Source organism: Poecilia latipinna, unplaced genomic scaffold (genome assembly GCF_001443285.1).
Source record: "Poecilia latipinna isolate Pla-1442-1.1 unplaced genomic scaffold, P_latipinna-1.0 Scaffold133, whole genome shotgun sequence".
Taxonomy (NCBI): Eukaryota; Metazoa; Chordata; class Actinopteri; order Cyprinodontiformes; family Poeciliidae; genus Poecilia; species Poecilia latipinna.
Window position 1 is genome coordinate 468,566 of NW_015112749.1, and position 13,797 is coordinate 482,362.

Below are 13,797 nucleotides of genomic sequence, written 5' to 3' on the forward strand. Positions count from 1 at the left end.
ACCAATCAATTATTTTTTCAACTCAGTCCCTGCATGTTTTTCTGTTTATGTTAGGAAGGAATGAAAGCCATGCATTGTCTCCAAAAAGCAATAATCTGCTTCTCAAAGCTATTGAGCTGCAAACAAAGAGAGGCGCTCTGTAATTCCTGCACCATGAGCCGAATGGGTTTTCAGAGAGGGGGGAGGAAAAGATGGAGAGACACGCTGGAGGAGGATGCTCTCTCTCTCTCTCTCTCTCTCTCTCTCTCTCTCTCTAAAGCCCACTCAGATACAGTAGTGGGGCTGAGGACGTGTTGGCAGTGGAGGCAGAAGGTGGAGAAGTTGCACCGGAGGAGGGGATCGAGCTGCACCGAGGTCGGACGGGATTTTTTTACTCTGCAGAAATTGTCCAGAGGCAACACAGAGCTTGAAATGGAGGGAATCTGCAGGATCCAAGTCTTGCACACGTTTCTTCTTCTCTGGATCTTCATCGGCTGGAACGTAGCGGCGGTGGCGGGATCCCAGCAAGGAATCCCTCTGTCAGTGTGAGTGACGATTAGCTGGATGCTCTGTTTTTTTTTTTTTTGTTTTTTTTTGTTCTACTTATCTAATCAGTTTGTTGCATTTTATAAAGACTGAACTCATTCAGCGCCAAATGTGTTTCACACTCAGAATATTCAGAATTTGCTTTTTGAATCTCTGAAGAACAGCGCTTTAGTTATGGAATCGGACCCTGTGCTACCTCAGAAAATTACTGAAGTATTAAAGAAAATGTGATGGAACAGCTAATATTTAAAATGTGACGGAAAGGACCAATTCATTTTTTTATCACAATGCTTGTAAAGTTACTCAACTAAACTTTAGGTTTGCTAAAATTTAAGAAGTAATGTGTAAATGTCTCACCTTTAGGTCCATCTTTATGATTTGTCTAATAAAGAACTAGCAACAAAAAGTGTAATATTCTATTTAAAAGGAAGTTAGAGTCACCCAAGTTTACTATAATTATTATTCAAAACTTACATAAGAAGCATGATTAATATATATATTTTTGAAATCTGATTTTCTGACCATTGTGTTACGTTTCACCAGTCACTTTTTTTTCCAGTTGCTCTTAATCACCAGCAGATATAATTAAACTGAAGGTTCATTGAAAACACATCCAGCATTTCTTTAGTGCTCTTTTGCAACACTGAACAAAGAAAACCAATAAAACTTCAAAGATTTCACCTTTACATTTGAGTTTTAATTCCTGACAAATGGAAAAAAAAAAGAATCTAGATTAGACTTTTTTTTTCCTTTTTGCAAACCAGGGAACTGCATGATTTAAAGCTTTCAGGAAAACTTTATATTAATTAAAAGAACATTTTAATTCTGTAAAGCCACAAATAAACATGTTTTATAGTTGTTGTTTTTTTACATATTTGTATGCAAAACAACATCTTGGAACATTACAGATTGTTGTTTCACAGAGAAAAGATTTAAACTTAGTGAAAGTTTCTATAAGTGCACAGCAGGTAAATAAGGTCAACTTATCAGGAGAAGCTAGAAGCAGATACAGGTTCAACAGCTGCAGGTGACAGGATGAAGTCGTTGATTAAGTTACCCAAAACATACGTATGTTTTACCTCCTTATCTTTTCACTCTTCTTTCTCAAGGAAACTCTGATTCTTTGTCAATTCATCACTTTTTCTTTCTTTTCCTTGGCAGCGTAAAGCTTTGGGCCTCTGCATTTGGCGGAGAAATCAAATCACTTTCTGCGAAGTACTCTGGCTCCCAGCTGTTGCAAAAGGTGTGTTTGTAACTTCTCAGGGTTTCCTTTCAGTCCAAGTGACTTCTTTATTTTATTTGATTTGTGTGGTAACTTTCACTTCTGCTGTAATGTATTTGACCTCTGATGGCTGCAGGAGCATTTGAGTGTCTCAGCTGAACGCTGTTTTAGAGGAGACTCAGGTGTGTTTGGAGTGCAATGCGAGTGTGTGTCAGTGTGCCTCTGAGTTCATGTGTGTTTGCGTTCGACGCGGCCCATTAACCGCAGCTCTGTTTCCCCCACTTATCTCCTCTCTCCTGTGAACTCTCCCGAGAGGAGAGCTTCCAGCCTCGGATGTAAACACGGGCAGCTGAAAGAGTGTGCGTGTGTGTGTGTGTGTGTGTATGTGTGCGTGCGTGCGTGCGTGCGTGCGTGCGTGCGTGCGTGCGTGTGTGTGTGTGTGTGTGGAGGGAATGAAAATGATGAACAAGTGAATGGAGTGAGTGGAGAGCACGAGATGCAGATTATCGTTGTGGCCACTTGATGGCAGAGGTGGGTTCAGGTTTAAAAAGGCAATCATAGTGAAGTCAGGTTGATAAATGGAGGCCTGTCCTGTTCACTTCACTGGGATCAGACTGGAGGAGGAGCAGTAAACAGCTGGAGCAGCTTCTCCTTATGAAGGCCGAGTAACTGCAATGTTGGAGGGTGTGTGGTTACTTTTACACCAAAAACATCAGCAGAAAAGACCAAGACTCTGACTGGCACTGCAGGCACTTCCTCTTAAACTCATTACCCACCAGAACCTCTGAACAAAGTTTCAATAGAAATGTGTTTTTGTAAGAAAAGTCCAGTTTTAATTAGTTCTGCTCAATCCAAAAACTGGCAATTGTCTATTAAATGTATTTGCAAACATTCAACGAGAAAATAGTTAATGGCATTAATGGCATTTGTTGTTCTCACAACAAATGTGAACATTTTCCTTTTTGAGTTTTCACTTTACTGGTTTCCTTCGTAAAGGGAAGCAATTGTAACCTTTCTTTTAAGAAATATATGACTCATTTTTTTTTTTCAAATACCACATTTAATGATATCAGTCGCAGCGATCGGTCAGGTTTTCTTATGGTGCTTATTTCCTCTCTTACTAAGCTCAGCTCTCAATCATCATTTCCTGGCAGCAACTAAAACAAAATCTCTTTTGGGAGGAACTGAAGATTAACTTAACTTTTTTTGTTTTGTTTTGTTTTGTTTTTTGGGATGGCTTGTGCCACCCACTGTAATAGTTGTGCCCTGGGCAAAACACCTCGATCAAATCCCCCTGCTCTCCATAAACAAAACATTTTGAGATTTATGTAAAATTTAAAGCTTTCTTGGCCTCATAGTGTGAGGGAACTAAACAAGTACCTTCATGAATATGCGAAAGTTATGTGTTATGTATGTGTGTTATGTGTTGTAGAAGCTAAAGGACTAAATACATTTAGTCCTTTAGCTTCTTGTTGTTTGTCACATAAACCTTGTGATATTTTAGCTTACACTTTTATCTGCTAAATTACAAAAGCAGCAGCTCATTCTGACACTTTTCCCCTTTAGGAGTGAAAAGGTTTACTTGGTGTTATGAAATAAAATAAATAAAGAAGACAGAAGAGTGACAAGGCGAAAAATAGCAAAGCCAGCAATGGCAGCAATAACATGCACAATGTCATTGTTACGTATGACTTGTGTGAAACATGTTTCACACAAAAACATGTAGAAAGTGTCTCTAACTTTCTCAGCTGATTAATAATCTGAAAAATCTTCATATTCTGTATGTTAGAATTAATTACTTTGCGAATATATGCCTTAGAGTAACACATAAAACGATGAACTGGCAGTTTGCTGCACTGAAGGGTTGGAAGGTTTTTCTTCCAGAAGGTTCAGCGTTGGTGTGTTTTGACTCCACAATCCAACTGAGATCTTTATATTTATTCTTTGATTTTTGGTGTCTGACAGCAAGACCACGAAAAAATAGACTTTTCTGTAGCATTACACAGTTTTTACAGTAGTTTTTATTAGTTTGAGTGTGAAGATATACAGACCTAAGAAAGAGATTAAACTAGATCACACAATCACTCTTCAGAAAGAAACATATTGAATATTGCTTGTTGTTGTATGAATGCCTCTCTATTTATGTTTTCATAGTTGTTCTGTAGCACCAAGTCTACAAGGTGAAAGTGTGACGTAATGCAGTGCTTCAGATTTACTGCTTGCTTTTGTGAGAAGCTGCACCACAGTGATTATGTTTGAATCTAAGCAGAGCAGGCCTTCTGTTGCACAGGAGTAAAATATATATTTTAATTTAAAAAAACACATCAAGAATTAACTTATATCCTATTAAAAAACTGACGACAAGCCACATTTTTATCCTGGATGATTCAGAGACTGCTTTGTTCATTAAATCGCAGCTTTTGAACCATTTCATTGCTTTTTAGGAGCTGTGGTCCATTACAGCGCCGCGTCCGGGGGCCAACTCCACCCCTGAGGCCAGTCCCCCCGTCAGGGCCACCAGCAGGCTGAACCCAAAGATCACAGCCGCCTGTCTTTGGGAAGAAAGCGGAGGGCAGCGAGGAAGTCCTCGAAAATACGGAGAAAATGTCCAGACGGCGTTTAGGAAGCGTCTCCAAGCCCAAAACCCAGGACTCTCCTGCCCAGAGGTAACCGCTCCTTCACCGGGGCCTGAATGGTGTGTGAGCTGAAGCGTCACGCTGCATGCAAGGGGAACATGCATTTCATCTGTGTACAAACACATTCCTGCCTTCCAGCCCGCACATTTGCTTCTTCTCATGTGCCCGTAAGCACCTCACACATGTTACTGCGCACGCCGGCGTGACCGGAGCGATCTGCGCTGATGAGCCGGTCAGTACCAGGCATTGAGCTGTGAGCCAGCTGACAGGTCGTTAGACAGCTGATCATTACCTGCTTTTTTGCTCCGATTTCCCTGATTTCATTACGGCTCCTGTGAACCCGAAGACACGCCGAGCCTCTTCTGGGTCCCGGAGCTCCTCCGTCGGTCATTAGTCCAATCGATAATTATGATCAGGGGATTTGATGGATGGATCTTCACCTCCACTTGACGACTGGAGGGCTTGAGAGGTGGTGAGGCTGGGGGTTTCTGTGCAGGGGCTTGAGGTGCTGGGGCGAGGAGGACAGGCGTGAAATGAACTGTTCTGCTCCACTGCAAATTCACACTCTTCCTTTCAGTAGGTAATTTGTCGCCTCATGTACTGGTGTGCGTGTGTGTGTGCGTGTGTGTGTGTGTGTGTGTGTGTGTGTGTGTGTGTGTGTGTGTTTTGTCCACATACTCTGTGTTTCTTTTGTATGTGGGAGCCTATTGTGCTCTTTTTAGGATAACATTATCGGAAGCAGCTGATAGCCTGAAAATGTGGAGGATTCTTTTTTTCTTTTCATTTGGCGTCACCGTATGTGTGTGCCGATCAGATGTTGGGTTGTATAACGCCGGATTCCTCTGAGCTGTTGCAGGCTTTTTGTTCCATCACAGGAGGTCCTGTACATCCAGCAGAATCAGCATTATTTGAGGTGTAGTTCATTACACGGAGTTGCCCGGGCTTGACGTGTTATTATCTTTCTCTTGTGCTTTGACTCCATTTCAATTACCCTCTTACCATGCATAGCCTTCACTCCCATCCACACCTTCCTCCTCCTCCTCCTCCTCCTCCTCGTGACCACCCAACATGGCCTCCTCCAGCCTATCGCAAAGAGAAAGACATCCTGCATGTGCAGCCAATCACCGAGACCAGATAAAGACAGCGAGGCGTTTGGAGCTGCGGGTTTTATCAGCTGCGTGCATCATGTCTGCAAACACATGACCGTTTATAATCCTTGTTTAACAGCCTTCGTCTCCGAGGCGCGAGTGAAGCGGAACGACGCCTGAAACATCTTACCCTTTTCCTCATTTCGCCACATGATGTGAATAACAGCGTCAGCCTTGGTGGCTCATCACCTGTGTGTGTGAAGATCCCTCCCTCCACACGTCCTGGCTGTCACGTTTGTTTATGATTATTTTCTCAGAAATATAAAGAGCCTGAAAAGTCGGTCAGAGTGGAGGAGATTGACGGCGTGAAGCTGGTTAAAGATCTGGCTGTGAAGATGGAGGAGATGTTCCAGAGAAAAGCAGAAGCCACCAGGGTATGTAAATAAATAAAAATGTTGAGGAATAAACAAATCAGCTGTGGGTGTGTTCACTGCAGAGCAGAAAACGGGAGTCTGGGGAACAGCAAAGGTGGAGTCGGGGTGTCTCCAGGAAGTGAGAGGGGAGGCTCTAAGGTGTTTGTGCTTTTCAGACAGGAAGTAACTCAATGAGCACAAAATAATCTTGTGTTTTGATGAGGCTATTTATCTTCGGGAAACTCCTACTTACACGCGTCTCCCTTCGTACTTATTTGCATCCCTGGTAATGATTTGCACAAAAGCCAGTGGTTGGTAAGGAGACCTTTATGCTGCACCTTTCCTGCAGGGAGCTTTTCTTCTTTCCTCTCTCTCACTGCTCACTTTGCATGGTGGAAAGACAGACTTGGGTTGTTCCTGCTTCAAAACTCTTTCATTGTTCACCTGACTGTGGACATACACGACTGTTTCATCACAGCCATTTATAGACTTGTGAGGATTAACATGTAGCATGTTTCATAAATAACTTGTGGCCTTGTCTTTTCCATTTTCTCTTTATATGACAGAAAACTTGTTTTTGTCAGTTATTGTGTCAGTTTTGGTACTTTCAGTTTTTTCTGCATTTTGGGTCAATCTCCTGACTGTCTTACATCCATTAAGCTTTATTTCTACTAAATATTTATCTGTATTCTTCACTCCCATGCTGGATTTCCCTGATGTTTCTCCACAAAACCCATATTGCTCTGTCCTCTCCTGTTCCTTACTTTGAATTTCTTTTCTTATTTTTATTCAAATTTCTTATAAGTCTGGACTTTATAATATAAAATATCTCGTTTTAAATGATCTATTTTGCCTCCTGCATGTGGATGGGTCCTCCATAACCTACTTCTATCTTTACAAACAAACATTACATATTTAATCATTGTTAATAATTGTGGCAACCAGTAATTTTAACATACAATTTTATTTCTTAATTTGAGGTTATTTTTTTACCACATCAGAAAAACACGCTTGTTTTTCCCAATTTTTTTTAATTATTATTTTTAACATTATGTTTGCTATTTAAACTCATCTTTATCAGTGGCACCAATACCTGTTGTGCTGCAGCAGTAATCAAGTATTATTGACATCTTGAGTTCAGTGGTGTCCTGGGAGTCAGCGTTTAAATAATCGTTCATTTGGGGAATCTTTAGTTTGAACAAATCTTTTTAAAAACGTATTATGAATTTCAAAAGTTTTCTTCTGGGGAAAAAAAAACTGGAAAATGTTCTTTTCTTTTTTTTTGACGGGTTAATGTTATCAAAAATAAATATGCAAGAATACAGGCAGTTTCTAAATTAATCTATTACATTTCTTTTTTTTACCGCTAGATGTGCTGTTTGGCACAAATAGCGAAAAGATAAAGCTCTAAAGCTTTTAAAAGTTTTATGATTTGCATTTATTTCATCCTTCTGTGACCCGAGGAGAGTGATAATAAGACCAATCCATTTGTTTAAGTCATTAACTGAAGTAATTACCGATCAGAAAATTGTGCTTTTGTAATTTGATTCTCAGTTTGGCGAACAGATAATACGTTTCAAGGCTTTCGTCATCACTCGCATCACTTCTTTTTTTCCACTAATTTTTCCTTTTTTTTTTTTTTTCAAAGCAAACTCTTAGTGAATGTTTAGTTTGATGATATGTTTAGGAGCAGCGTCAGCTTTTCTAAGTCTTGCGAGCTCGGAAGCATTTCAGTGCTGCACCTCTGCAGGGACTGCAGAGGGACTGATGAGGATTATACGCATGATCCCAAGAGTGCGATAAGTGGTGACAATTAGGGTTTGAATCACGGCGTTAATTTAATAAAAGAGATTCTGTGAGATAAGATGTTGCATGCTATATCACTGTGTGTGTGTGTGTGTGTGTGTGTGTGTGTGTGTGTGTGTGTGTGTGTGTGTGTGTGTGTGTGTGTGTGTGGATTAAATGCTAGTTAGATTTGACTCATTTTGCCCCCATCACAGGTTAAAAAACATTTTTTGGCTGCAGAAGAACGACGAAGGAGAGCTTTAAACGGGGTGCATTTCATTAACACAAAAATATGCGTTCTCTGTCAAACATTAAATTCAGTCCACGATGCTTTTCTCCCCTCTCTGCTGACGAAACACGATTTCACCGTGAGGTCAAATGAATTTGGCTCAGCAGCCTCAGTTGTGTTTATGTTGCAGTTATTTTTGACACATGTGACAGATGTTAATTACCTGCGTGGCTCCTAAGGCAAGAGCGATTTCAGTGCTGGTTTCCCCCCGGAAACATCACAGCTAAGCACATTCTTTATTTTTCATTTATTATTTTTATTATTTTTTTATATATATATCCATAACCGAGCCATTATAGCTGTAAGTTATCGCGCTTTTAGTGAGCGCCACGAAAATCGTTCTCCACCCAGCCTCCATCCATCATCCCGCCTCTATGTGGACTTTAAGGTTCGTGTGGATTTCAATTTATGCATAAATGCCTAAATGCATCTTACTATATATTACAAAAATGAAAAATATTCCATAGTGGCACGTTCGCCAAGAGGAAGCCTGTAACTGAACGCCGTAAAGACGCAAAACGCATCTCGGAAGGAAAAGCTCAGGGGTTTTGTGTATCATCTGCATTAGATTAGATTGAAATAATTCCTCCAAGTTTTATATCTACTAAATGCTTCAGGTTTTCAGCAAGAAACGCGTGTGCACGTCCTAACGGGCCTCTTTCCTTCCCTCAGCGGCTGGTGGAGGCTGCGGAAGAAGCGCACCATCAGCACGAAGACAACCCAGACCTGCAGGTGAGTTTCAGTCAAGAACGGAAAATATATATATATATATGAAAAAAAAAAAAAGACAGGCAGCAAGATCTTTAACATGTGAGGTGGAGTATGAATTATTATTATTGGACCTGTGAGGAGCACCTGCAAGGTTAGAGAAGGTTAATAGGCCCTTAAAGTTTTAAGTAGCGCAGGCGCCGTCCTTCTTCTGCTCTGATGTCCTGTCAGCGGGTTGATACATGGCGATCCTGGGATGAACAATGTCACACAGATCCAAGGCTACAGGACACGCTGAGCTGACTGATTTCACAGAGCAACATCACGTCTATGCATTAAACTCTGATACAGCTGCAATGTTTTCTGCTGTAATCAGAAAAAACATTGTATAAGCTGCGTGCCAAAGGACGTCCTCCCAGATTAACACGTCACGGGGAAAGTTTTGAGAAATGTATGTTTTTAAAAAAATACGAACTAAAGTGTTTATTATTATTATTATTATTATTATTATTATTATTATTATTATTATTATTATTATTGTTATTATTATTATTATTATTATTTCAATTTATTTTTTGAAGAAAACTATTTGTGTTTTTGAAACTATATTGCAAAACAAACATGTTTGCTTGGACGCTCCAGCTATCCACCGTTATCTTGAAGAAAACAACAAGGGGACACATAAAGATTTCCTAAATCTCCAACTGTATTTTCAGGAAGCAGTGTAACATAATTTAGTTCAAGTTTAATCAATATTTTAGATTTTTAACTTGAACTAATTGATGCGCTCCGGATTCTTTAAAAACACACAAACAGGCCTTTTAATTTGCTTATTAGGAAACCAGGATCAGATGTCAACTTCAGGTCAAGTTGGCATCTGATTAGTCTATAAGTTGTACAGTTAATGTTTTATCACAGTTCTGATAATTTTGGGGTATTAGGTTCCTATTTCATTAACTGATTATCAGAAGATGCGTTCAGGGCGGAACAGACAGTTTCTTTTTTTAAAAATTTTTTTTTGCAAACCTCTGACACAATTGGGTCCTTGCTAAGTGCCACATAAAACAAAACGCACACATTTAGCGTGTGAACGTCAGTGGGTCAATGACTGAATGTAGTGAGGCGCGTTGGGGTCTTCAGGACTTGATAAAGCGCTACACAAGTACAGGCCGTCTACCATTTACCGTATGATTTTTGCTTGGCCGTATTAAAATGCTAAATATCAATGAAAATGTCTTTAAAGGAAAATATTTTTTTCTGAGAGTGCAGCTCTAACAATGTTGGGTTCAAGGTGGGATGCCACATTGCTCACATTTTATGGGGGGGAGGACATGTATAGCGTTATTCTTTCGCCTCATCCAAAAACGGACAAAGAACGACTGAGAACCGGAATTGTTTTTGGGATATTATTGTTCAGTTTAGTGCCGCACTAGTTCGGGACTTTGCTCAGCGGTTCTCATTGCGGGTTTGCAGGGCGCTGTGTCTGAGCCTCCTCCGTCTCTGCAGTGGAAATGCAGCATTTTTGCGCTCTGCCTCTTCGCTCTCTCTCGCTTGTCTCCCTCATTGCACCGCGGACAAAGATAAATGAAACTCTCTCTCTCTCTCTCTCTCTCTCTCTCTCTCTCTCTCTTTCTGCGCGACGCATTGTTTCACCTCCTTGGCTCTAGATTGGAAAGCGCGCTGGAGCAACAAAACACAGAAATAACTGCATCAGTTTGCGTTTAATAGAAGCATTTACATCGTATGAATACGTACAGCGCTCTTGTTTCCACGGATGTTTATACCCGCAGAACCAAATGGAAAGATTAGAAATTCAAATAAGAATGCAGTTTGTTCTTTATATATATATATATATATATATATATATATATATATAGAACTTTATCTTCATTTCTTTCAAAGCAAATGCGTCTTGTCACTGTAAGCTGCAACACAGGCTTTTACATGTCATTTCATCTGAATCGCCATATAAAAATAATGAGGAAGATGCAATATCCACCTGTGGTGGGAATGATCTGATGTCCTGATGTCGCTCCCTCTGGCATCATTTAGTGAACCGCCGCCTCTTCTGACACAACACATTTTTCACGCGTCATTTCACCGACCGCAGCGAGATAAGCCGGCTGCTCTTATCTCAGCTGCTTCCCGTCAGGACCGTCACGTCTGACCCGAGTCCGGCCTGCGGTGCAGCAGGCAGGCTGCTCACATCAGGCCTGATGGTGCAGCTCAGGCTCATTATTATTCACCGTAGATTAAATTGAAACAATTGTTTTTGAAATATAAGCTCATGTTCTCATTTCAGTTTAAGTTGTGTGGTGTTTGCAAAATGTAAAAATAAAAATAAGAAAGCATAATAATATCTTAAATAGTTTCTTTGATGATAATGTATCTTTATTTCACTTTGTCTTATAAAGCGCACATCAATAATATTCAGTTTATCGCATTTTGTGTTGCAGCCACAAACTTGCATTTGTATAGCTTCATTTTTACAAAAAAAAATAAAAAATCTGAAAAGTGCAATAGTCGTATTCAAACATTTTCTCTGATTCTCCTGAAATAAAACTCCTAGAAGTTAGTAAATTAGTAAATAGTGTCTATCTGTGTGTAACAATCTTAACATAAATACAGCTGCTCTATGGATGCTTTACAGGTTTGTTAGAGAACATTAGTGGAAAAAACACCATCAGGAAGTCCAGATCAGAGATAAAGCTGTGGAGAGGTTTATTGTGTTTTGGTCATAAATCACCATTCCAAACTTTGAGCACCACATGGAGAAATGTTCAATCCATCATTCAGTGCTGGACACAAAATGACACCAGAGTCTGGCAGGAAGCAGGTTTATCAGAAAAGCTGCTTGTGGAAACTGTGGAGGAACTGCAGAGATTTTCCATCTCAGGTGAGTGAATCTGTTGACAGGATTTCTGATAAAATAAGCAACTAGAATTTAACTTTATAATAACCTACAAGCAAAATGTTGTGTGGCAGGGAGAAGCTAACATAACTCATAAGCCTAAATACCTTTTGAGATTCATTTCAAAATGGAGTGAAAATAGTTTGAGCGTTTGCGTTTCACTCAAGCAGATTGGCTGCAAAACACTCTTGAAGCTTAAATAATAATAATAATAATAATAATTCCCTCTCGACAAGTATGCACCACTTCGTGTCGGTTTCTCACATAAAATCCAGATAAGACGATCTGATTCACGGCAGCAGATTGCGAAGCTGGTAGTGGTAAGAAGAGTTGTTCGTGTTGCACACAACAAAGCTCGGCGAGCGTCCTCCGTTGTCACCATAAGCCTGGTTGCACAGTGGGGCCCCTGCAGTCTGTAATGGAGGGCACATCTCTGCAGCATGGCCTCCAGCTAACTGCAGCGCTGGAAGAGTCAGTGGGCCGTCTCGGAGAGCTGCAGTGTCCCACGGCCCGCTCTACGGTAATAACCCTGGTGGTTAACGCGCCTCTCTACAGAACTGAATTTCTGCTGAGTGTGCACGTCCCCCACCCCACCCCTTCCTCCCGCCCTACACCCCCCGGAGGCTCCTCCTCCTCCTCCCCCTTCCTGAGCACTGCCGCAGCTCGTCAGAGAGCTGCTCAGGCGTGGTATGAGCTGTCAGAGGCTGCTTGATGGTGATGCCCGCTCAGTCTCCCCCGAGAGTGATGCCGTGGAGTCCATCAGCCATCTCTCTCTCTCTCTCTCTCTCTCTCTCTCTCTCTCTTTCTCTCTCTCTCTGGCTCCCTCCCTTCCTCCGCATATCTCCCATCTCCCTCCTTCCCTCTCGGTGCGTACAACAGAGGCCACGGAGAGGCCGCTCAGACAGGATGAGTTATTCTTTTACTGCAGCAGCAGGCAGCGAAGGACAGGTCATGCAAACTGTAAGCACAGACTTTTTTTTTTTTCCCACTTTACACAAAGTCCTCCTGCAGCACATTCAGTGCATCCTTAGATTCAATTACAGATGAATGATCTTTGCATAACTTTTTGATAAATACAGAAGCTGATGCAGGTATTTCTTAACGTTTCTTACTGACGAATCCTCCATGTGTGAAAATGCTTTCGAGCAATTTACTCCCAACTCATTTAGTGAGAGAACTGCATTGGTTTTGGACGTTTTGTTACCGGACATTATTATTTTGGTGATTTAAATTTGCTTAGCTGAGAGCACAATTATTGATTTTTATACCTTTGTTGGACTGAACTGCCTCACGTAATCCAGCTCAGAAAGCGGAGTCCCTCAGGGCCAACATGAACAACAGTTTGCAAACTTCCATCTTACACAGTATGCCTTGCAAAAGTATTCATACCTTCAACGTTTTGATTAATTTCCACAATTTGTTATATCACAACCACGCATTTTCTTTCAATATTAAATGACTAACATGGAGTAGAGCATATAGGATGCAGTTTCTACATTTTTGAAAATGCAAATCTTAGTTTTTAAAAAGAAATTCCTGGAGCATTTCTCGCAGGATGGATTACCTTTATGTTGTCTCTCTTCATACCATTCAGATTTCTGGATGACTGCTGTCTCTTTTTGAGACATTTTGAAGGTTTGCGTCAGGTTTTGGATTATCTTGCTGTTGGATATAATCATTCAGAGTAAAATAAAGTGCTGTCTACAGGGTTTGCTGTGACAGTCCATAACTTTGTGATGGCTCTCCTTCATCAACCCACAGTAGCAATTTCCTCCTATAAAAACTCCCTGAGACCATAATACACCTGCACTATGCTTGACCATCAGTGTTAAGTACTATTTTGTTTGTTCTGCCTCTCAAAAATTCTCATCTGACAAAAGCCTCTGTCCAGTAATTATTTTTCTTACAGCTTTCAGAGTCTAAGTCTCAACCCATCTCTGCGCCGCGGACAGGTTGCCAATCCATCACAAAGACGACAACGCAGAGATAAGAGTTAAGCAACTGACCATGCACTAATATCTCAGGGTGATTTGGAAACTCCAGTTTGCCAAACATGCGTGTTTCTAGATGGTGGTGGTGAACTGACAGAGGAAACTCTGTCATGGAAATTGCACACAGAAAAGTCCCAAAAGAAGTTTGAACCCACCGGGAGCACCAACCTCTGCTCCAAGACTGAGGAAGACTCTTGGAGTCTTCTCCAAATAAAGGCAGCAGCTGTTT

The 13,797-nt window shown here is 40.9% G+C and overlaps 1 protein-coding gene across 1 annotated transcript in view; it reads left to right on the forward strand.

Moving 5' to 3' along the window:
• Nucleotides 1-273: 273 nt before the first annotated feature.
• The window catches only part of LOC106945208 (voltage-dependent calcium channel subunit alpha-2/delta-3-like), a 47,757-nt gene continuing 34,233 nt past the window's right edge, over nt 274-13,797 (forward strand). Inside the window, exons 1-5 of the mRNA XM_015028746.1 lie at nt 274-524; nt 1,687-1,768; nt 4,192-4,413; nt 5,789-5,905; nt 8,631-8,690. Of these exons, the coding sequence (XP_014884232.1) occupies nt 412-524; nt 1,687-1,768; nt 4,192-4,413; nt 5,789-5,905; nt 8,631-8,690 (594 nt within the window). The 5' untranslated portion in view covers nt 274-411. The remainder of the gene's footprint in view (nt 525-1,686; nt 1,769-4,191; nt 4,414-5,788; nt 5,906-8,630; nt 8,691-13,797) is intronic.